Genomic DNA, 25,103 nt, shown 5'->3' with positions numbered 1-25,103 from the left:
CTCCGTATTTTCTCTCGGGGGGGGGGGCGGAGATCCAGCTTAAATGAACGCTGTTGATTTTGTCTAGATGGATATTGTCAGCTTAGGCTTGTTGTAGAACATGGTGAAAGTAAACAGTGTTCACACTGATAGCCTGCGCATTGTACTGTACTTGAAAGCTTGTTATTGCAGTGCTTTATTGATTGATTCAGGGTTTGTTCTAAATCTCTAACCCTGTAAATATAAATCCTCTGCCATTAATATAGCCAGAACTGCTTGACATATACTCCATTACAGTGTCATCGTGGCTGAGAAGGTAAGAAATCAGCATTCACCTAAGCAGCATGCAGTTTTCTTGAAGGGAATTACTGCTGAAGTCTAGATCCTGCTGCATCCTTCATAAGCTCCATCATTTCAGACATCACACTGGGACGTAAAAGGTGGGGGCCATCCTTTACCTCATGCTTCCAATCAGTTCTAATGGAAGAACCTGTGAGTTAAAGCATGCTCTGAGAATTGAACAGAGATGTTGCCTCCCAGCAGACTTGAGCCTTCAGTGAAGTGAAGACTTTCTTCAACAACAAGAAAAGTACATTTGAACTTCTGTTAAGCAAAGGCCCAACATCGCACTAAAGGAATTGTCAGTGTGTTTTCGTGCTAAATTAAAAGTGAAAAAAGAAAAAGAACATGGATTTTTAGAATTGTTCAGCTTGGTAAGGGTTCAAGTATGATTCTTATGGAAATATTACAAGAATAGTTCACCCAAAAATGAAAAATCGCTGAAAATTTACTCACCTTTAGTAATCCACGTGACTCCAGTCCATCAATTAAAGGTGCTGTATGTAGGATTGACACCGAGTGGTTGAACTAGGTATTGCAGTCCAAATTCAAAATATTGGAGAGGGTTTTTTTCACCCGGCCCCTCCTCCTCAGACTTGACGCACACGCAGGTTGCCAGATTGACGACACCAACAGGAACGAGCGCACTTGACGATGAATGAAATGAAATGCGTTGTGTTTTCCGCCAACTGGCAACCTGGGGTCCCGAAATACAATTGGGTAAACTGGCAGTGGGCGGGTTTCACAAACCAAAACAGAGACCGACATTCCGGCCCGGAACGCACATTTTCAAAGGAGAATAACTGACTGTAGCATTGTTTTTCAGATAAACAAGTATGCTAACTTAGCATGTTTCTTAAATATCTGCAAACATATTATGGTATTTGTATGCTTTAGTAGAGTCAAAAACTTACATACAGCACCTTTAATGTCTAGTGAAGTGAAAAGCTGTGTGTTTGTTGCATTCAGCGTAAATATGAATCCTCTCTATCCATAATATTGCTTCCAGTGAAAAAGTCTTCTTTTCTGAATCGGGAGAGAAATATGCACAAATCAAGCACCGTTTACAAGTGAAAACCATTTTGGCCAAATATATCAAACATTTCTAAACAATTAGACGATTTTGATTTGAGAGGACAACAGGGGATGTACATTATTATGAATTATGGAGTCATATTTTGGCCAGAAGTGACAGTTTAAACTTAAAATGCCTTAATGGATTTGTTTTCTTACAAACATGCATCTTTTGACTTTACAAGACATTTATTGATGGGAGTCATGTGGATTACTTGAATTACGGTGATGTTTTTATCAGCTGTTTGTACTCTCATTCTGACGGCACCCATTCACTGCAGAGGATCCATTGGTGAGCAAGTGATGTAATTCTAAATCTGTTTTGATGATAAAACAAACTCATCCACATCGTGGATGGCCTGAGGGGGAATACATTTTCAGCAAATTTTCATTTTCAGGTAATCTGTTCCTTTAACTCAGATTCACAGATTGACAAAATCTGAATATTTAAAATATAATCAGTGGCGTGCACCAGCTGTATCAGCAACATACAGTTATCACCAAGGTAACTAGACATAAGCTTTAAACTTATTGAGTAAATGGTAATTCTGAATTGAAATGGTAATTCAAAAAGCACTTATCACAACCAGTGGCTACTATGGGCTGATGAATTTTAATTCCCTCATGCTGTGAATCAATAAGAAATGCAGTCTTCTGTAGATGTGCTGTGTCTATACATACACTGATTCACAATGACGCCACCATTTTAATGAAAGCTCTAAACAAAACAGAACACTTCAACATTCAATTCATCTCTGCACTGTTGTCTCCTTCAACATCTGAGGAAAACTGACTATTATATATATATATATATATATATGTATAATGCCATAGTGTTAGAGGGCCAGTTTCCTGCAGGCATACATAAATAATGGTAAATTTGTGAACAGAATGTTTTATTGTGCATCATTTCCAAATAATAATTAGAAAATAATATGGACAGTGGAGCTTGCCATTTCATTTATTTATTCAAGTCTAAAATGTAACATTTCTGAACTCCATAGGCTACTTAATAAGACGTGATGGAAACGTGTTGAAAAAAATTATCTATAGCCTACACTAGTGGATATTATTAGACAAGTAAAAAAAAAAGAAAGAAAAAATGCTTTATTATATATTACAGTACGCTATATTGTGGTTTAGTTGTTATTTCTTTATTTGTATATTTTTATTATTATATATATATATTTTTTTATTCTTCCACAGTTTGAATAATGTTTTGAAGCCTTCTGGGAGCGACTATAGCCTACAGTATCTGTCGAGTTGATTTATTCAATTAATAGAGAGGGCGCTACCATCATCTTCATCACCTTCATCTTCATCACCATCATATCATATGGGTTCACAAAGGGGCGGTAGAGACTGACTAATGTACATTTATGACAGGTGTCACCACTGAATGTGCTTCACATTTCACTCATGAACCAACCTTGAGAAAACAAACCTTTGATGACAGGTTATTAGTAGCCTATTTGCTTTCAGTGAAACTGGATGGATGTCGCGGAATATGTGCGTTCACAATAATGCCTGCAAAAGACCCGCTTATCGAACCACTTAAAGGTACGGTTCACATCCAATATGCTATCATACACTTCAGGTTGTACCTGACCTTCGATGTGCTGTTTTACTGATCAGTTGTTGTTCTGGTCACGCAGCTGAAGATGACAGGCTTCTGCTTGCTGCTCGGTTAGCAGTGCGTGCTGGTAGATATAGATAGCTAGCATACTTGTTTTGCGCACTCAGACAAGCCGTTTTGATGATTGGAAGCGATTTTTAAATTGCTGCTCTATGTAGAAGAGACAGGGTCATTTGCAATATTTGCAACATTTTTTGTTTGTGTGTAAATCACGGGAACCAAATATGCTAAACTAACATTATATTTAATAAAAACAGCATTTGTGTATTGAGTATCAGTATGCATACTTTTGCCATGGTAATAAATGAGGATTTTAAGCAGTAGGCTATATCAGCAAGAGGCCACAGCAGGTTAAAATTTCAGTAGAACTGTCGCTATACTCGCTATGTAATACCTTTTATACAACAGTCCTATAAACAAATAATAATAATAATTAACATTCCTCCAAACCGATTAACACAACAAACCAACAAACTGGTCTGGAACAAAAACGTTCTATAATCACTCCACTCCAGCAACATTTCAGGTTTTCTATTTCCACTTGAAGGAAACCATGCGAGAAAAAATACAAAAAACAATGACCTTAGGTCAGTGGTTCTCAAAGTGTGGTAGAAGTACCACTAGTGGTACGCAGAGGAATCACTAAATTAATTATAAATTAATGTTAAAGCACAATACATTTTAACTTATTCGTTATTTGAGTAAAGTTTTTTTTTGCATTAAATACATTTTAACTTATTCGTTATTTGAGTAAAGTTTTTTTTTTTTTTTTGCATTAAGTACAATACAGTTTTTTTTTTTACTTTTAGGTACAACACATTTTAATTTAATCATTATTTAAGTTTTTTTATTTACTTGTTTGTAAGCACAGTGCAGTGTTAATGTTCAAACTGTGTATTTACAATGTTAAAGTGGCTGACAACAATAAATATTCTTATTAGGAATAAAACTGCCTCCTTTTTTAACTATGCAGAGCTGTAGTTGAATAGTTAGGCCTACTACGCTACTGTATTTTAATGCTGGTCATTATGGTGGTACTTGGAGAGTCAAATATTTTCTGAGGTGGTACTTGGTATAAAAAGTTTAAGAACCACTGCCTTAGGTCATCCAGGTACTTTTCACCTACTGTTTTTCAAATGAATTCTGACATACACTTATTTTGGCGTACTGTTTTTCGCACAATATTGTAGAGAAGTATTCGATTTCAGATACAGCTATCCCTCACAGATTCTGTGCCTAGGGTGCGTTTCCCAAAAACAAGTATAGTCGCAAGTTCCGTCATTACCAATAGAGTTCGATGGAACTAACAACCATAGTTAGCTAACGATGCTTTTGGGAAATGCACCCCTGACTAGTACTCTCCATCTAGCTGTTTTTATACACCTTTTAAGGTTGGGTCACATTTACCATTGCTCTGTGAAATTTCATGTGCTAAATTTTGATAGAAATCCAAGCGATCTAGAGTTTTCAATGAGAGCAAAAAATCCCCATGCAGATTTTGCTTGTTGTTCAAGCAAATTTGTGCATGCACCAATAGAAAGCTGCTTGGTTTGAAAGTGACTTCTCTCCATGCATCAATACACAGTTGATAATAGACCTTTTTTGCTAATGTGACCACACCTTTATATGTGTAAATGTGATGCTCATGGTGTTGGATGCTAAAGAACAAGTGAGACATGATGCAACAGCAAAATACATCTGCTTGATACATGTGCACATTTACTGACAATTAAAAAGCAGCTCAGAAGGAATGGCCCGCTATATTCCTGGGGTAAACAAAAGACACACAGAGCCTTGGTGAGCTCCAGGGCAACCAAGTATGCCAGTGTGTGCTGTTGTGTGTGCTGTTTTGGTGTGGGTTAATGAAGCAAGTTCTATTCCACCTACATTACATAATATCTTGTGATTAAAAACAGAAAACTAACCATTAACCATCGTCCTCCCTGTTTATTCCCAGTGTGCATTCTGAATTTGAAATCGGAAGGCACTGTGACTGACTCCAACCCACACCTGGCATCCTGCTGTGAGCTCCTGGAACTTATACTGCGAAAGGGACTACAGCGTGAGCTCCACACACCAACACGCACTTTCCTGTACACCTGCACATCATCATCTGTCAGCAGCAAACACAGTACAAACACTCAAATAAGAGCCGTCATTACACCTGGCACACACTGTGGGAATATCCATACACATTACAGTTTACAGATAATAAGGATGTCTATATTGACAATATACAATAGATGTTTGGATGCACTTAACTTAGTTTATGTTTCTCATGATTTTATGCATGCAATGATTCAGTGCTTCAAATTAGTTTGGTACACAAACATAAACTATCAACGTAAGCATTTCTTTACAAACCTAAAGTGTTAGTTGGACAAGATAGTAAAGGAGAAGCACCAAGTCTGTTATTTTAGTATCACTGAGATTGTTTTTATGAATATTTTGAAACGGTACAGTTTTTTTTTTCATTTTAATATTAGTTAAAATTTTAGTATGCAAGCAAATTAAAGTGTATGCATGTGACACTATGCTTATTACATAATGAACATTAATCATTCATGTTTTAGAGCCTGTTCTCAGTTTGGCACATAGAGATTACTGGCATTGTTTTGAACAGCTTCTACACCACGACACATGTGGCAGGTGAGTCATTATGCACTTATTGCTTCTCATTTTTAGCGTAACATAACATAGGTTTAAAAGTCTTAAACTTAAACTACGACAAAGAGTGAAAAAGAACGATACATTATTGAGTAATATAAATAAAAAAAATAGTTAATCTCTGAAATTGTTGTTTTTGGCATTCCCTAATTGTTATACTGGTAATTACAATAAAACTATATATTAAATTGCCAAATGCATTTTCACTCTCATACTTTTGGACCCTAATGTATGTCTCCTTGTTTTTATATTTTAAAAATAACATATTTTGATTAATCACAACCACAGATTTGCTGAAAATGGAACAGAAAATGCATCTAAATGTGGTCTGTCTGATCAGAATGTTCTGTGTGCTCCTGAAGGCTGAGTTCAGTTTCTTTGGCTGTGCAGCAGACCACAGCCTGCAGCAAACTCATCACCTCTCAAGGCCGAGGACGCTTCTTCATACGGCTCATGCTGATGAGGAGAACTCTGGGAAATGTCGTAAAACACCTGCTGCACACAAACAGAGTCATCGAGGTTAGTAGACACTCAAGTGATGATTGAAAATTGTTTTTACAGACAATTAACATAATTTCCTTTCTTCACAGTGGTATTGCCCTAATGTTGCTATTCTGAGAAATGAGGAGATTGTTGGTGAGTTTTTTATTTGGCCAAGATACTTTAGCAGTTATATACTGGTTGTTTTGCTGTAATTACTGTCTCAAATGTCTCCAACCAGAACCGTTTCTATCGCTGTCTATGGTGCTGTCAGAAATGAACTTTAAGATCAGTATTGAGGTATGAACTGCTTGTCCCCTGCATTTGCTATGTGCTTCATTGTGCTGAGTTTGAGATCTTCATTTCTTACTAGAAACTTTCTATTTGTGACTTTAATCTCAGAACTGCAGCTTCTTAGATGAAAGCTGGCTGCTTCCGGTACGATCTTAATGTTCTTATGTATTTGATTTACCTGTATGTGCATGAAGAGGTCATGCTGAATTGCATGTTGCAAACCTTGCTTGTGTTTTAGGTGTGTCAAATCTATGAAGCTGTTCCCTGTCGAGAGCTGGGGATGGTGCTCAGGTTAGCATGTTGGCATGTCTTTTCAATTCTGAATGCTGCATTTGTTCATGTCATTTTGGCCAGTTTTTCTACAAAATTATTTGTGCACACATTCTGATCACCTTTTTGCTCTCTGTGTTGAAAAAATCATGCTCAACTACACATTGCAAGTTTTAGATTTTCTAGAATTAATAGCAAAGATTCCAAATCAGTATTTCTATTCATATCGCATATTTTAATAACCTTTCTTTTTAAAGGTACCTAGATGGACGCGTCTTTGTACTGGACCTGCTTCAGGGTAGTCAAGCTCAGGTGGATATGTTTGCCGAGCCTGGTGACATCATTGATGAAATTAATGGGATATCACTGAGGAATGCTAGCAATGGGCAGGTCAGAAGTAATCTTTCCCATAAAATGTGTTGTCCTGCATAACCCAACATACCATCATAAATTAATCCTAGAGACAGCTTTATATTTGTGTACTCTGTTATCTGCTTTGCCTGAACTGATTATATAATTGTGATAAGCTTCATTGTGTTTGCTTATTCTAAGACTTATTCATCACAAGATATGGCTCCTGACAGGAATAGTTCCCAACTTCACACAGAAATTACAGTTTTGTCATCATTTTGTTTTCTTTCCTCTGGGAAACATAAAAAGGATGTTAGGTACAATGTCCGAGCTGCTGTTTTCCACAAAGTGGATGATCAAATAAACTGCACAGCTCCTGAAATGACAAAAAAAAAGCATTATTAAAGTACCATTAAAAATAGTCATGCAATTTGTGCGCTATATTCTGAAGACATACAATAGCTTATGTGACAAACAGACCAAAATTTAAGTTGTAGCGCTCAAATCTCATTTGCAGCAGCTTTTTTAAAGTTTTAAAGGGGTCATCGGATGCCCATTTTCCACAAGTTTATATGATTCTTTAGGGTCCTAATGAAAAGTCTGCAACATAGTTTGGTTAAAATTTCTCAATGGTAGTGTAAAAAACAACTTTTTTACCCTGTCAAAAACAGCTCTTTTCAGAGCAAGCAGTTTTGTAGCATTTTCCTTATTTTTTCTTAGTGTGAAGATTTTAATACTCATTCTACTATAAAGAACCTTTTGTGCAATAGATAGATTCCATAGATGAACCATCAATGCCAATAAAGAACCTTTATTTTTTAATTTAATTGAGTATTTAAATTTGAATCTTTTCTGGTGCTTGTGTGTTAAAATCTCACTGCCAGTATTGGAGTTTGGAGTTTTTTTTATTTCGGCCGCAAAATATGTATGGGGAGTCTTTTTAAAGGGGTCATAGGATGCCCATTTTCCACAAGTTTATATGACACTTTAGGGTCTTAATGAAAAGTCTGTAACATAGTTTGGTTAAAATTTCTCAATGGTAGTGTAAAAAACACCTTTTTTTACCCTGTCAAATACAGCTCTTTTCAGAGTAAGCTGTTTTGTAGCATTTTCCTTTAAATGTTAATGAGCTCTGCTGACCCCGCCCCTCTCTTCCGAGCTGCTCTCAGAGAGACTGTAAACTTTAGCCGCATTCATCGTGAAAGTTGCTAATTAGCACGTTATTAGGAAAGGCGATTTGCAAAGATTCATTACAAAACATTATACTCACTTCTTCTGTAGATGAGGCTGGATCATGAATGATTCGCGCGAACATAGACGCGTTTATGTAGATCGGGGCGCATTCCCTTCAGAAACAAAGTAATCCTCTGCGAGTTCAGCGGCTCAGATGTCGGGAGTAAATGACGACTGCTATGTTCATTATTACATCCAACAACAGAACACCTCAATCGCTTAGGAGTCATTCTTGTCTACATCTGCTCCGGCGGTGAAACAATGGAGGACTGATGACAGCTCACTCAGGGTGGGTCTAAGACACCAGTCCAGTCTGTGCTGAAACACTACTGTCAATTTTAACCAGATTAAAAAAAAAAACACTGGGTGGATTTTTATCATTATAGGGTGGTTGTGCACACACACTGCCAACACACATTTCCGTTCAAACAACTTGTTAAAGTGCATGTAGCATCCTATGACCCCTTTAAAGAAATGGAAATTCACCAGATCTATTGTGAATGATTCATCCATGCTTATGTTTCATTTCCTGTCCACTTAAACCACAGCCTTTTCTATAAGTGCGCTCACATTTAACATTGTTTGGCGAAATTTTACAGGTGAAATGCAGTCATTTCAGTAGGAATCCACACAATTGGGAATTTCGCGTGAGGGCAGAATGTGTCAAAATTCAGGTTTCAAAACAAGTTGAAGTTTGTCACACAGATTCACAGCATTGACCAACAGAAAACTACTTAGTTTGAAAGTGACTTCTATGTGAGCTGTGCTTCATACATCGCCACACAATCGACCATAGACAATGGGCCTAATTTGTCTCAAAATTTCACTGAAATTTTGAAACAACAAAATTACAGTCAACTGCAAGCTCACATTCAGATCTGCCTACATCCAATCAACAACTGTTGTATAGAACCAAGTCTCCACCCTACATTTTTTCTTTTTGATAAGCTGTTTTACTTAAATTTACATCAACAATAAAGAAGAAGAGATCTGTGAAAAATGTGGGGAAAAAACTAACTATAGAGCTCAATATCTGACTAACACTTTTCCCATCCAAAGGCAGGTGTGGTTCTGTCTAAGCTGAAGAGTCAGCCCCTTTCCATTCACTTGATACGTTGGAGAGGAGAAGATGGGTCTATCTATCAGCCACTGGTCAAACACTTACGGCAGCTCAAACAGGAAAAACCCTCACTTCGGTTTGGCCCAAAACCAGCCTCTCAGCAAGACAGAACTGCGGGTCAGAAGAGAGGGCAGACGCAGTGTGTGAAAGACGGCAGGTACTCTCAATAAAGATTTCATGTATGTTTGCAATTGTATTAGTCACAAATACCATATACAGCCCCAGCCTGTAACTGTTTGATCGTGTTTCATTAACAGGATCCTGTACGGTGTGCACCTCTTAGGAAAAGCAAACATAGGAATGGTACAGTAGTTGTGTAAACATCTCTCTTTATGGTGCTCGTTTCACTTTAATCCATGCATGTGTATTTTTGAGTCAATATGCGATCCTAAAGCATGTGATTATTGAATATGAATGCTATTTTTGTTTAAGCATGGAGGTAAGGAGGTGCTGCAGCATGTCATTCCTGTGGTTCTGGAGAGCAGTCAGGCAAGAAAGGTATATCTACAATTGAGCAAGTGAGTTTTAGGTAGAAAGATATGTAAGCTAATTTTAAGACCTAATTAATATATCATGCATGCTTTTTGATTTTGTCATATAGGAAGTACTGCTGGATATAAAGGAGACTCATCTTACCTGCATAGATAAGTCCAATAAGCAGGTTTGTGTTTTTCAATATAAAAACAAATAACTTAGGTTAAAGGTGAGTAATTTTAAGCCAAAGTTTCTCTTTTTGATCAGGAGCTGTTTCAACACCATTTCCCTGAGATATCATGTGTTGGGAGGTTTGGAAGCCAACCTGATTTAACCATTTTTGCTTTTTGTGTACTGTAAGTATTTTGAGAAAATGTTGTAGATAGATGTTGATTCAAGTCATTAAAATTAAATGCATGGCATGCCGTTTTATGCTAAGCTTTCTTTCTTGAAATGTTCAATTTTTCTCTCAGATATGAAACCATCTTTCAGTTAAAACTCTAGTTTTCAGTACTAGCTTTCAGAATTTGACATGGTGTTGGAGTTTGAATAAATGGCAGATGGGTTATGAGACTGGTTTATCTGCATTCCATTTGCTAATAAGTGACATTTCTTCCAGGCTTTGTGTTTTCAGTACTAACCATGTAATTGGTTTCAGAGATTCACCGCAAGCAGGCAAACAGTCAGGCTTCTGTTGTGTGGTCCTACAGGCTGCCACAAGTAGTGAGTGTGAAGAGATTGTTAACCGTATAGGTGAGTGTGAAACCACTTTCATTCACAGTATTGATGTAATGAAAGAATTATGTCAAGTCCTAATAATTTTGGAAGTAATTAATATCATTTGTACCGTTTTTACATACAGCCGCTGGGTTCAAACATACAGAATGGTTTGTATGAAAATTCAGAACTTGAGTGGACTGGACATCTTCTGAAGTGTGCATCAGGTGTTTTTGAGCACAATACATATATTGCATTGTTATATATTCTATATTATAACAATATAGTTTATCGTTTGTATTAATAGTATACTGTATATGATCGATAAAACCTTATTGTAATATCCTGTATTTGTGCAGTGTTGTTTTGATAGAAATACATGAAATACTGAGTCTCTTTTTGTTACAAGATTTTATGCTTTTATAATTTTTTTTCCCCCACACAATACACAAATATTATGAATCACTTAAAACAAACAAGGAATTCAAATCACCGTTAAATTATATGGACACATTGGAGTTCAAACATGTTGTAATTTAGACTGATGTATTTTTGCATTTAAACTTGTAAATATACAAGGTTTTAAACATTTTTATAAGCACAATAAAGAAAAATGTTATAGAATGAATACAATAAATTTACCATTCTCCACTACCATTAAAAAAAAAAACTCCACTACCATTAGTCTCTAATCAGCCAAATATTGTACTATCCTAACAAACCATACATCAGTGGAAAGCTTATTTATTATATGATGTATACATCTCAATTTCAAAAACTGACCCTTATGACTGGTTTTGTTGTCCAGTCCAGGGTCAAATATGAAAAGCAGGTAAACTCAAATATACAAAAGGACAGATGTTCTTGCTTTCATTTAGCACAAAATGCTCTTAAGAATATTCTCAACTCATCAAGTGTAAAAATAAAAAGCAGGGCACGGACAAACATCCTTAAGTGTTATGTTTTTATCATTAAGTAATCACTATCACAGGGGTGCCCAAACTCGCAGGACACCGGCCCTCCAGGACCGAGTTTGGGCACCCCTGCACTATCACGTTTGGAGACCTTTATCTGCGAGTCGCGACTTTTAATTTGAAGCACATCTCGCTCTTAAATTGGGGATTTACCTCTGTTCGTTATCTCTAACTTCACTCTCGTATGACGTAGCAAGGTTCGTTTAGTGAACGAGTCTTTATTTTAACTTGACTCTTTTTAATGAATCAGTTGAATCAGTTCACGCAACAAGTCGTGCACGCATTGAACTGAATTGGTCCGAGCGGCGTTCGAATCGAACTGTTCAAAAGAACCGATTCTTTCCCTACTACGACGTCATCACAATGGCCCGGAATTTCCTCCTCGCCAGATCTGGCGCATGCGCACATCGAAAAAGAATGCGGACTTCGCAGCTCTCCCAATATTAAATTGTTTGATGGCCATAATTTGATAAATCATGTCGAAAGCACCATCTCAGGCCGGTTCTTCGGGTGCCGCGGCCAACCTGGGACCTTCATCGTCCTCCTCCTGCTCCTCACCCTCGGCAGGTGGTACGACGTCCCCCGCTAACGTGCAGCACGCACAGCCCGAGAAACCCCAGCACTACACGTACGTAGCGAAACACCTTTACACCCACCTGATCACTCATGCAAATCACATATATTTCATGCATCAGCGATTTTACACGCCTCTGATGCGTTTTTGTGGCTATGATGAGCTGGATCAAGAGCTGTGTTTTATAGAGGCCTAGTAACAGTTAGTGCGATTGTTTGCATGCATTGCATTGATATGATGTTTTGAAAGATGCACTTGAGCATCCTGGCAAGAGCTCTGTTGATTTGTAAACACAATAAAGAATGCAAATTACACAGTGCTACATTAGTCTAAAATGCCATCGTGAAATCATTTTTAAAGTTACATCTATCGAGATCTCTCATGGAGCACCACGGAACTGGGTGCCCACACTTTTTGATCAATGAATTTGCCTTTGTCCGGTCGTTCGTTGCTGTATAAGGATCGGAGACAAATATTTTAGTGATTTTTCTAAAAAAAAAAATGTCACTATAGACCAGAGGCACCCAAAGTTTTACTACCAAGGGCCAAAAATCAAACTTGACTGAGGGCCATGAAAAGTAAATGTTGCATTACTGTACATCTACCTATATTGTATTACAAATAACATTTGTAAATCCCTTTATGTTCTCTACATTCCAATGCACAAACAAATGCAAATATGCTTCACCAGGATGTTTTTATTTCTTCCCCCCCCTCTCATGATATGATATGAGAGGGCAAATCAAAGGGCATCTCTGACATTTTTTAAATATTTGATATTTCCATTATGGCTATAACCACCATTGACATGTTTTGAAAAAATATTTTGATTTGAGATTGATCATATGTGTTTGTGAATGTCTGGTTTTGTTTTTCACTCAATCTTGAATTTTGTTCGCCTACATCTATGATTTCTGTGACTTTTCCATTGCTTGTAACGAGTTTTTGCACTTACACAGAGCCAGTTAAATATAGAACCAAATATAGAACCAAAATTAACATAACAAATTATGTTCTAAGACTATCCAGTCATTCATGATTTCTGGGTGAACATTCTTTGAAAATAATTTTATAGTAGTAGTATCATATAGATGAGCATAACTAAAAAAAGTGAAGTGAAGTGGCATGTGGCCAAGTATGGTGACCCATACTCGGAATTAGTGCTCTGCATTTATCCCATCCAAAGTGCACACACACAGCAGTGAACACACACACACACCGTGAACACACACCCGGAGCAGTGGGCAGCCATTTATGCTGCAGCGCCCAGGGAGCAGTTGGGGGTTCGGTGCCTTGCTCAAGGGCACCTCAGTCATGGTATTGAAGGTGGGAGAGAGCGCTGTACATTCCCTCCCCCCCCCTACAATCCCTGCCGGTACGAGACTCGAACCAACAACCTTTGGGTTACGAGTCCGACTCTAACCATTAGGCCACGACTTCCCCTAGTTAACTATATTTTGACTATAAAAATTTCCATGACATTTTAAGATTTTAAAATTCATTTCTGTAGCCTCGTGCTTGTAAATGACAACAGTAAAATGCCTGATATGTTTTTTTTCCCCACTATAATTTTCATGATTCCTGAAGCAGGTCATAACCATGACAGAACATAACATATATAATTAGCTGGTTCAGGTGCATTTGACCAGGGCTGAAGCTGAGCTTTGCAGGATGGTAGAGCTCCAGGAACAGGATTGGGCACTTGTGAGCTAGTGGTGTCCAAATATGCTTTCATTCAGTGTTTTGTTAGTTTTGCCATTAAACCATTTACTCTTCATTACTCTTCCCGTCTCTCTATCTGTGTTCAGGTATCTGAAAGAGTTTAGGACAGAGCAGTGTCTCTTATTTGTGCAGCACAAGTGCACCCAGCACCGGCCCTTCACCTGCTTCCACTGGCACTTCCTGAACCAGAGACGACGGAGGCCGATTCGCAGACGAGATGGAACGTTTAATTACAGCCCTGATGTGTACTGTGTTAAATACGACGAGGGCACGGGGACATGTCCCGACGGAGATGAGTAAGAACCAGCACAAACTCCTTTTTTTAAGTCACATTGTCTGAATTTATACTAATGCCTTTCTTTATCTATGTACTGCCAGGTGTCCATTTCTGCACCGGACAGCTGGAGACACAGAGAGGCGGTATCACCTGCGGTACTATAAGACTGGTTCCTGTATCCACGAGACTGATGGGAAGGGCCACTGCAGTAAGAACGGCCCTCACTGTGCCTTTGCTCATGGCTCCCATGACCTCCGTAGCCCCGTCTATGACATCAGGTAGACAGTTTTAAATTTAAAAATTCACCATGTCGTTCCAAACTTATATCCTTTCTTTTCTGTGGGACACAAAAGAGTCATCTTTAATTGAAGTCATTAATTAAATTGCATTTATTATCATGATGCACTAATGTTCAGTTTAGAGTCGATACGATTTTTATAATGTTTTTGAAAGAATCTCTTATGCTCACCAAGGCTGCATTTATTTGAGCAAAAATACAGTGAAAACAGTAATATTGTGAAATACTATAACAATTAAAAATAACCGTTTTCTATTTTAGTATATTTTCAAATGTAATTTATTCCTGTGATGCAAAGCAGAATTTTCAGGATAATTTCTCCAGTCTTCAGTGTCACATGATCCTTCAGAAATCATTCCAATATGCTGATTTGCTGCTCAAGAAAAAAAATCTTATTATTATCAATGTTGAAAATAGTTGTGTGTCTTAATGTTTTTGGAATTTTTTCAGAATTCTTTGATGAATAGAATGTTAAAAAACAGTTTTTTTCTGAAATATAAATACTTTGTAACATTATTCGTGTCTTTACTGATCAGTTTATTGCATCTTTGCTGAATAAACATATTCATTTAAAAAACAATCATACTGATCCTAAAATTTTGAACAGTGGTGTTCATTGTGGATATTTTCCCTTGGGATTGACATTTGTATTTTTAATGTCTTGTTAAGAGAGGTTCAGGTGTTAGAAGCCCAGTCTGCTACTGGATTGGTTGAGGGAACATCTGGAGAAGGGCAGTCAGGAGTCGTGGCCAGCACTGCACTCATAGAAAAGATCCTGAGTGAAGATCCACGCTGGCAAGGTGAAAGCAGCCTCTCCACATGACATTAAAATGAACCTACACTATATGAATATGTCATTTTTCATGCCGTTCTGTGCTCATTTCTCCTCATGCAGACAATAGTTTCGTGCTCTCCCACTACAAGACTGAGCTTTGCAAAAAACCTCCCCGCTTGTGCCGTCAGGGCTATGCATGTCCCTACTATCACAACAGCAAAGACCGCAGGCGGAGCCCTCACAAACACAAATACAGGTCTGTATAACAAATACTTCTTTCAGTAGAACACAAACTATCTTATGCAGATCATTTTTTATACACCAACAGTCACCAAAAGGGACAAAAACAACTTGCACACTATATGTGACCCTGGACCACAAAACCAGTCATAAGGGTCAATTGTTTTAAATTGAGATTTAAACATCATATACATTTATACATCTGAAATATGAATAAATAAGCTTTCCACTGATGTATGGTTTGTTAGGATAGGACAATATTTGGCTGAGATACAACTATTTGCAAAAAAAATCTAAATATTGAGAAAATCGCCTTTAAAGTTGTCCAAATGACGTTCATAGTAATGCATATTACTAATCAAAAATTAAGTTTTGATAAATTTATGGTAGGAAATTTCCAAAATATTTTCATGGAACATGATCTTTACTTTATATCCTAATGATTTTTGGCATAAAAGAAAAATCAATCATTTTGACCCATACAATTAATTGTTGGCTATTGCTACAAATATACCCGTGCGACTTATGACTGCTTTTGTGGTCCAGGGTCACATATTCCAAATGTTCTGAAGTCATGTGATAGCTTTTTGTGGGGGGGAAGTAAAAAAAGAAAAAGTAAGTAAAGTCAAAGCTGTTTTTAGTTCTTTTTGGATCTTGACAGTTACTTTATTTCCAGATTCCTACATTTTTGCTCAGCAGAACCTCTTTAACCTAAAATATTTACCAAAGGTTAATATTTCTGTACATTTTGTGTGGTCTTGTTCTCTGATGTCAGTTAATTGTCACATGACTTGCAGGTAAACAATACAACTATTTCATTTTTGTTAGTGTATTTTATGTAGATGTATTTTAACATTATTTATTTATTTTATTATTTTTATGGACTCACAAACCCCCTGCAGTTTGGAAACCCCATGATTTGTTCCTTTAAAAAGTAATGACAAATCAGAGTGCTTTGTATTCAAACTTCCATTTGAATTCAATTTATTTCCTGCTTTGTAGGAAGGTGACAGATGTTTTCTATCATTATCATTTTAAATGGTGCTGTGTTTTGTTCCTGAAGAGCCCTGCCGTGTCCCTCAGTGAAGCACAGTGATGAGTGGGGGGACCCGAGTAAATGTGAGAGTGGAGAAAGCTGTCAGTACTGCCACACGCGGACAGAACAGCAGTTCCACCCGGAGGTATTTCACACTCAATCTAATGCGGCTGGACTCTGTTTAACATCAGCATTTAAGTAAGAACAAGGGCATCTGTTTTCTTGCATGGTACTTGGATGTAATATAATAAAATAGTGACTATTGGATTATGTTGTGTTTGTGATGCTCTTTAGGGTTGCTATTTTTTTGGCCCTTTGGCGTAAGTGGCTCTTTTTAGATTACTGATTAGTGGTGTTAATGTTAGTCATACCTGCGTCATTACTCCTGATGATAAGATTTTCATCTGGCGAAGGATAAAACGTGTGGAAAAAAGCAACCTGAGCCATATACTGTATAGGGATCAGAAAATGATAGACTCGTAAATTCTATAAAGTAAAAAATGTATATAATAATATAACATTAAAATAGCTACATTTAAGTTTTAGGAGCTGAAAGTTCTCCGTCTCTTTTTAACCAATTAATTTACACGACTCTTACGGTCATTCATGATTTACTGGAATATTTTTCATGACAAATTTGATCTGATAAAATATTTTAGAGATTGGTATATACAAAAAATATATATTCTTTCTAAAAATGCAAATGACGTGTTAAGCTTTTATTAATTTACATGACTTTTCCAGGTTCCGAAACTATCTTGTATAAGAAATATCTTTAATATTAAAATATTTAAAGCTTGTTTTTTCTTAATTTAAATCATTTTAAGTTATCTTTAGGCCCTATTAGAAGCACAGCAACATATATTTTTTGGCACTTTTGAAAAAACAAGCGCCACTAATATTTTCTTATTTTATCTAATTATAAACTTTTTCCTCAACAGATCTACAAATCCACAAAATGCAATGACATTCAGCAGAGTGGCAACTGTCCGAGAGGGCCGTTCTGTGCTTTTGCTCATTTAGAAAGTAAGCTTACATTTTGTTAATCACATCACATGCAAAGTTATCATGTGATGATGCTATTTAGACTCTACATTGTATTGGATGTTCTCCAATCTTGCATGGTAACTTATCCAATAGATACCAATTTATTGTAAATGTGAAGGTGATGATTGTATGATTGTGTGTTGTTTCTGTTTTGTTTCACAGAAGTGACTGTCAGTGATGAGCAGCTGGCCGCACAATGCAGTTCACCTCCTCTAGAAACTTCCTGCTCTGCTTTCTTAGAAGACTTCAATCAGAGTGGGCTGAGTTCCACCACAGAGGAAGGGCTGCTGGGAAGGGTTCTTTTTGAGGAGTCCTCCAGTCTTGATGCCAGTCCAGGAGGAGAGGGGGGTTATGGGAAAGCCCCTGGGTTTGAGAGGGAAGACCAGGTATAGCAATAACACTTTATTAATGCTTTTATTTAAAGGCGTCGGTTAGAAGACTTCTGTGTTTTTGAGATAATTGTCATACAAAACCTGGGAATTTTATGATTCCAGGCTAGGAAAAGTCATAAAAATGAATCTTTAAATCTCTAAAGTTGCGTTTTTTTCTCAGCTCAAAAATATTGAATTGGATAGAATTAACATGCAGTTTCAAAAATAACAATTTTCTATTTTAATATATTTAAAAATGTAATTTATTCCTGTAATGACAAAGCTGAATTTTCAGAAGCCATTACTCCAGTCTTCAGTGTCACACGATTCCTCAGAAATCATTTTAATATGCAGATTTGATGCTCGAAAAACATTATCAATATTGAAAACAGTTGTTCTGTTTAATATTTTTGTGGAGATTGTAATGTTTTTTTTTTTCTTTTCAGGATTCTTTGAATTAATAGTTCAAGTTCAAAGGAACAGCTTTTATTTGCAATCTTTTGTAACACTGACTACTTTTAGTGTCATTTTGATCAGTTTAATGCATCCTTGCTGAGTATTAATTAATAAATAAAAAATATTGCTGACCCCAAACTTTTTAAATGTTACTGTATCTCTTTATAAAGTAAAACTTAAAACAAAATCTTATTTTGAATGACTTTTGAATGAATTGAATTCCTGGACCAAGGATTGATTGCTGACATACAAATGAACATAAGCCCCAAAAATATCCATAAAATGAAAAACAAGTCTTTTGTTTATTAAAAAATAACTTTCATATTTTTCATACAGGCCAGACATAGAAGTTTTTCAATGGAACAGCGCAGCAGAGACATTTCATCCATGCACAGCAAACAGGTACTGAAGCTACTGATTCAAAACAGACATGAATGAAAATTACAAATAGGCCAAGCACCTTTTGCATTATTCCATGTTGTGTGTTTTCAGGATTTGTTGGTGTTTCTGCCTGTCGGCAGTCCTCTCAGTATGTCCTCCAGCATACCTTCCAGTCTGGCAGCCACCCCACCCAGCCCTGCACCCCCTGGCCCGTCTTCAGGCATGAACGCCAACGCAGGCATGAACGCCAACGCTCTTCCCTTCTACCCTACAAGTGACACAGTGGAGTCTGTAGTGGGTGAGTGGGAGATAGTTCATCCCATAAAAATAACTATTTTTTGTTTTGTTTTAGGCCAGATTTACTAAACGGCAAATTTTGTTTTGTTTTCTTTTGGGCCAGATTTACTAAACAGGGCAAATTAGATTTTGTTTTGTTTTGTTTTGTTTTGTTTTTTGTTTTGTTTTGGGCCAGATTTACTAAACAGGGCAAATTAGATTTTGTTTTTTTTTTTGTTTTGGGCCAGATTTACTAAACAGGGCAAATTAGATTTTGTTTTGTTTTGCATTTACATTTAGTCATTTTGCTGATGCTTTTATCCAAAGCGACTTACAATCGGGGAATACATAAAGCGATTCTTCTTAAAGAGGCAGACAACCACAGGAAGTGCTTGAAATACCAAGTTTTAGGCATTGTTCAAATAGAAGAGAAGTTTTGATACTTCTGCCTCAGTGAGGGGACAGAAGGACAAGATGGGAGTTTTAGCAGTGGGTGTGGTTGGTTTGAGGTCCTGTGTGTGGGGGGCTGAGAATTGACTACTGATTGTTCTAGTTTTGTCTGTGAAGAATGTGGCAAAATCCTCAGCTGTTATAGAAGTGATGGGAGGTGGTGGAGGACAGAGGAGAGAATTTAAAGTTTTGAAGAGAGTACGTGTGTCTGGAGCGCTGTTGATCTTGTTGTGGAAGTATGAAGATTTGGCAGTATGGACTTCAGCAGAGAAAGATAAAAGCAAAGACTGAAACACACTCATGTCTGATGGATCTTTTATAAATGTGAGATCGCGATGAGCTAAGATGAGTGACAGCTTTTAATGATTTTTAAAGGAGTTTGTAAATGTGATAATGATTTAATACAATAAAATTAAATAAACAAGAAGTTAATATTAACTGACTTACATTGTCTGACTATAACACTATTGTCTGATTTTGTTCTATTTCGTCGTCGAAAATAGTTTGAAACAGTCACAACTCGGCCACTGCGCATCTCCATTCAAACACAGCGGTATTTCGTTTATGAATGAACTGCGTTTTTAAAATTTAATTGCACTCATGCCACCTCTGATCCTCATTAAATGTCTGAAAATACACCTACAAGCCACTTTTGTGTTCTTCTGTGCTACCTCTGTACAAATTAATTTTAATACTGATTTCATTTGATTAGTAACTTATTCTTCTTATTCTACTTGTTCTTATTCTATGGTTTTATCTAGAATTTTTAAAAAGCTTAAAATATAATTTTTTAAACATTTGACATAAAAGATGACATACTTTTAATAAAGATATAAAAATGCCATTGCAAAGGTAAAAACAAAATTTTACTGTAAATCACTTTAAGGAGTCAAATATCACCTCGTAATGGGAAGGCTATTTTTTGATCAAATTTCGGTGCTCCTAAATTTTTGAAAGTGCTCCTAAAAAGAAAAATAAGCATAGAGCCCTGAGTGTCAGTTGCTGCATTCACATCCAACGATGAGAAATGAGTAGGTGAGGGAAGAGAGGAGGATACTACAGAGGAAAGATGGGAGGGGGAAAGGGAGCGCAGGTTTCATCTAAAAGTAACCGGTATAGGGGTTGGTGGTGCACAGGTAACAAAATGTAGTTGAAATGTAATGAAAAAATGGTCAGAGATGTGTAGGGGTTTTACCGAAATGTTGTCTGCAATTTAGTACCAATGGGAGGGGAAAATTCTGCGAGTGATTTACTGACAAGGTGCACATTTAAAGAACACAGATGCAACATCTCATTTCCATAATGACCAGCGCAATCTACCAAGCACAGCGCAAATTACCGCCTGCTTTAAGACATGCTTTTTTGGGGGGCATTAAATAATGCCACAAATACCAGTGAACTGACGAGCGCAAATCTTAGTAAATCACGTTGCGTAATTCATTTAAATATTCTCCTCCCCTAGATTTACAGATCGAAAGAGGAACTCCTACAAATGCATATTCAATAAGGAGAGTCGCAAAAATAAATGTGTATAAAAATAACCATGCCTTTTCAGCACTAATTTCCCACTGTGTGTCTTTAGTAAATCCTGACAGTAGTTTTTGATGCCAAATGAGGGTTTGCGCTGGCACAAGCTGATAGTAAATCTGACCCTATATATGTTATTATTAAATATGATTATTTTCTCACCCTCATGTCATACCAGATGAGTTTCATTTTCTTCTATATTTCTTCTAACACAAAATGTCGTTTTAAGAATTGGTGTTGTTTTATTAATTTGTTTATAATTATGTGTAAAAATATACATAATTGAGCTTTACTGTTAAATAGAATGACGTAAGACTTCTGTATTTTTTAAAACAGCGTCTGTTTCTGTTTTTGACTAGAGTCTGCATTGGATGATCTAGACCTGAATGACTTTGGAGTCTCGGCTTTTGAGAAAAGTCTGGAGAGTTCAGCTTTACCCAGCATGGGCCTCATGTTGGGTTGGTGACGAGTTTACAGTCTTATCAAAAAAAGATTCTGTTGTAAACTGTAGTGTCATAAAATTCAGCATTGACATTCATCTTCAGTTCTGTTTTTGTGGTGGTTTTCCTCAGGAGGCAGTCAGTTACAGAGTTCAGCACCTGTTAACATTCCTGGCTCCCTCAGTAGCCCCTCCCCTTTCAGATCGCCCTCACCTTCTCCACCAATCAGAGCCCACCACTCTCCATTCCTCTCTGCACAGTTGCCACAACCCAGCCAATCAGAGAGCAGCTTTTTGGGGACCTCCCATGGTTCTTTAGGTTTGTGTTATTTTCGTTAATTTTAATGTCAGCTGTATTTTAACGCCAAATGAGGGTTTGCGCTGGTGAATAGAGTGCTTAATAGAGTGTGATATTTCTTTTCGATGTTACACAGTCTCTATCAGAATGAGTTTAGAGCTTCTGTGACATATCTAGGTCAACATTTCTTGTTTACAAGTGCAATTACCAGTAGTCTTTTTAATACAAAGCAGTGTTGTTTTGCTGTAATGAACTGGATAGATTGTGTGGCAGATCCAATCAAGCATGATAGCTTTGTTTTGTTTTTGTAGGTTTAAATGGCATGAGCAGCAGTATTTGGGAACATTTTCCGACAGGCCAAAGTTCGCCAGGTACCCCTCCTGCCCTGCTTTCCACAGGGAGCATGTACACCGAGGCGTCACGTCTCAAACAGGAAGTGGAGGAGGCACACAGGGTGCTGAAACACTGGGACCACAGCTGGAGACAGATGGCTCAGGTCAGACTCCATCTGTGTTTGTGTGTGTGTTTATGTGAAAGCAATGGGGAACTGTGTACGTGCAAAACCACATTTCCCACTTTTACTAAATGTTATGTTTTTTTTGCACTGATGTTAGTCAGGGTTTCTTCTTTGTGGATGAGTTCTTCTGTGTCATCACATTCTATTAGTTCTACAGCTTCAGTTTCGGACCTTTCACGCTTAGTAACACATACAGCTGTTCCCTCACCACAGTGCAACAGTGAAAAGGGACCCCTTTCAAACAGTGTTGCGTTCCGAACGTTGTTTAAGCAACATACACCGGTATTGCGGTATTTAAAAAATTCATATCATAACAAAAATAAACACCGGTATTCGGTATGAACCGGTATATCGCCCAGCACTAGTTTCTTCTGCCAAAAACACCTGTAATCTAGTTTTCCATGACCTTCTCATTTTCCACCCTTTTCTGATTCTGAGAAATTAATCAGGATGACATTGGTTCTGTATCTTTAAGACTTCTATATGGAAATATTATGATTTGCTATCCATATTACATATTTCAGGCTTGTTCATCAAGTTTCTGAATAATTAGGCGCTGGGCGGTCATATGTTAATATACTGATTTCTGAACAACCTATATTATTTATTTTGAATATATAATATTTGAACAATAATAAAACAAATAATACAAAATACATAGTAATATACTGATTACATAGTAATTACATAATAATAAATTATATTATATTATGTAAAATCTATAATGCATGTTTTATGTATACATATGTGTGTTTATTTAGAAATAATAAAAATACATAATCGTATGTAAATATTTTTATCATTATTATTTTGTTACTTTATGTCAGCAATATTTCTTTAAATTATATTGCATTTTGTTTTGGAACACATCTCATGTAAATGTCACCTAAAAATGTGTCTTCTCAGGGTCAGGTGAAATGAAACTTCAAATTTCAATATGTTTATTTAAATTTCAAATAAATTGAAAATAGTATATTTTTGCATTTCTCTAGGACAGAATCCACTCATAACATAGAGTTACTAATAAATTCAATCAAATTATTTGTTGACCTGTAGTATGGCTAGTGTTTTGACCGTATGTTTTCTGTTACCTGCCGCAGTCATTGGCGGTTTTAAAAGCAGACGCAGAGGACACTTGTCTCTTGGCGGGGCAGCTGGGTATGGAGGCGGAGCGAGTGCGGCAGGCTGAAGTGGAGGCGCAACAGCAAGCCGCTTTTCTGGAGGAGGCACTAGAGAGCCTACGGCACGCAGAAAACCCACATCTCCAGCTTCACCAGCTACAGTTACTGCACAGACTTCCACTGAGCTCCATCTGCAGCCTGCAGGCACAGATCTGCTCCTGCTTGCGCACTGTAGAACAGGTAATGCACGCACAACTGATAAATCTCCTGATCAAACTGTCATGAAATGTCTGGGTTTTATTTCATTCAAAAATCAAATGAAGAAAAATAATAATTGATATTTATATCATTAAGAGATTGAAACTTTTATGCTAATTATTTATATTATTTAATATAAAAGTATTATTGTATTATATTGCATTATATGGTAACACTTTCCAATAAGGTCCCATTAGTTAATAGTTAATGCATTAACTAATGTTAACTAATGCAACCTTATTGTAAAGTGTTACCCACTATATTACAATTTATATTAAATATAATATTTATATAATTACAATTTCTAATATATTACCATTTATAATTTATTATATATTCATTTCTATTTTATATTAATCTTACTTGCAATTGTGCTTTAAAATATTTGTAATTAAATTAAAATTATTTATAATTGGGGGGAGGGCGGTTCGATTCATTTCCTAATGAGAAATGTAAAAAAAAAAGTCATTTGATTCTGGTAATATATAACCTAGGCATTGCTTTATTATATTATATTATATTATAGAAAAATACATTATGCTTTTTTTTTTAAGTCATTTTTAATTTTAGGCTGATTTACAGTAAATTTACAAATGTATAACTTTTATAGCAGAGTATAATTTATTATTATATATTTTTTTGCTCTGAACAACAAAATTACCGTGACATTTACTTGAAATTGTGCTTTAAAATTTAGTAATTTTTAAAGATTAAATATAAATAATTTTTAATGAAAGAGTGGAAATGTGTTTCATTGTAATGAAAATAATATTACTTTCTAAAAAATAAGGTTCATTTGCTAATGAAAAAAGTGTAATTTCTTTCTTTTTTTCCTTTTGATTCTGGTAAAATATGACGTTGACATTTCTTTGAGGTTCACCTAATAATTTGATGTACCAATAGAGCTCAATTAGATTAAGACATGTTGGATTGCATTGACTCTCTCTTCTCTCTTCTTTCAGGCTGTGTTCAGGAAGCAGAGATCATATTGTGTATCTTGCGATGAGATGGGATCAGTGACGTTGCCATGCCAACATGGCCTGCATTGCGAACGATGCGCAGCATCGACAGAATGCCCGCTGTGCACCGAACACCAGCAGAGCATGAATATCCCGCAGTCATAATCCTAATCTGCTATAATCCACACACTAGACACAAACCCTGACCCCTCACTGGATCTCATTCACATTTCACTCAAATTCCCATTACAACTACGGCTAAATCAAACCTACAGAGCCCAAAGCCTTATCTTAGCTAAAAGCTGAGATTTAATTGATAAATATGATCTAGTTTGATTAATATTGACCATATCAGTAAGACACGTCATGCCATATCCTTTACATTAGCATGCAGTCAGTTCTAAACCTCAATGGGACCATTATATTTTCAAAAAGATAGAAAATTATTAGAGAAGCTGACATACATCAGCAGT

General features: G+C 36.6%; 2 protein-coding genes across 2 annotated transcripts; both read left to right on the top strand.

Annotated features, from left to right (window-relative positions):
• The first annotated feature begins 2,754 nt into the window (after positions 1-2,754).
• On the top strand, positions 2,755-10,861 carry LOC107704243 (uncharacterized). The gene is made up of 16 exons (XM_016507129.1): positions 2,755-2,952; positions 4,986-5,090; positions 5,602-5,677; positions 6,058-6,214; positions 6,286-6,331; positions 6,417-6,475; positions 6,578-6,613; positions 6,708-6,760; positions 6,997-7,129; positions 9,383-9,600; positions 9,701-9,746; positions 9,876-9,941; positions 10,045-10,104; positions 10,185-10,273; positions 10,576-10,670; positions 10,780-10,861. Exons 1-16 carry the CDS (start codon positions 2,772-2,774, stop codon positions 10,812-10,814), a joined length of 1,455 nt encoding a protein of 484 aa, XP_016362615.1. The 5' UTR covers positions 2,755-2,771; the 3' UTR covers positions 10,815-10,861.
• Positions 10,862-11,969: 1,108 nt separating this feature from the next.
• Positions 11,970-25,057, top strand: LOC107704242 (RING finger protein unkempt homolog). The gene is made up of 15 exons (XM_016507128.1): positions 11,970-12,236; positions 13,991-14,200; positions 14,283-14,459; positions 15,149-15,279; positions 15,375-15,510; positions 16,558-16,675; positions 17,472-17,556; positions 17,740-17,963; positions 18,741-18,806; positions 18,897-19,083; positions 21,398-21,496; positions 21,611-21,796; positions 22,087-22,271; positions 23,393-23,653; positions 24,634-25,057. The coding sequence occupies exons 1-15, from the start codon at positions 12,085-12,087 to the stop codon at positions 24,793-24,795; spliced, it is 2,379 nt and encodes a 792-aa protein (XP_016362614.1). The 5' UTR covers positions 11,970-12,084; the 3' UTR covers positions 24,796-25,057.
• The last annotated feature ends 46 nt before the right edge of the window (positions 25,058-25,103 follow it).

The sequence above is a fragment of the Sinocyclocheilus anshuiensis genome, unplaced genomic scaffold, assembly GCF_001515605.1.
Source record: "Sinocyclocheilus anshuiensis isolate Anshui unplaced genomic scaffold, SAMN03320099.WGS_v1.1 scaffold1509, whole genome shotgun sequence".
Lineage (NCBI taxonomy): Eukaryota > Metazoa > Chordata > Actinopteri > Cypriniformes > Cyprinidae > Sinocyclocheilus > Sinocyclocheilus anshuiensis.
Note: the sequence above shows the minus strand (reverse complement) of the source record. Positions and strands in the feature narration are given on the sequence as shown.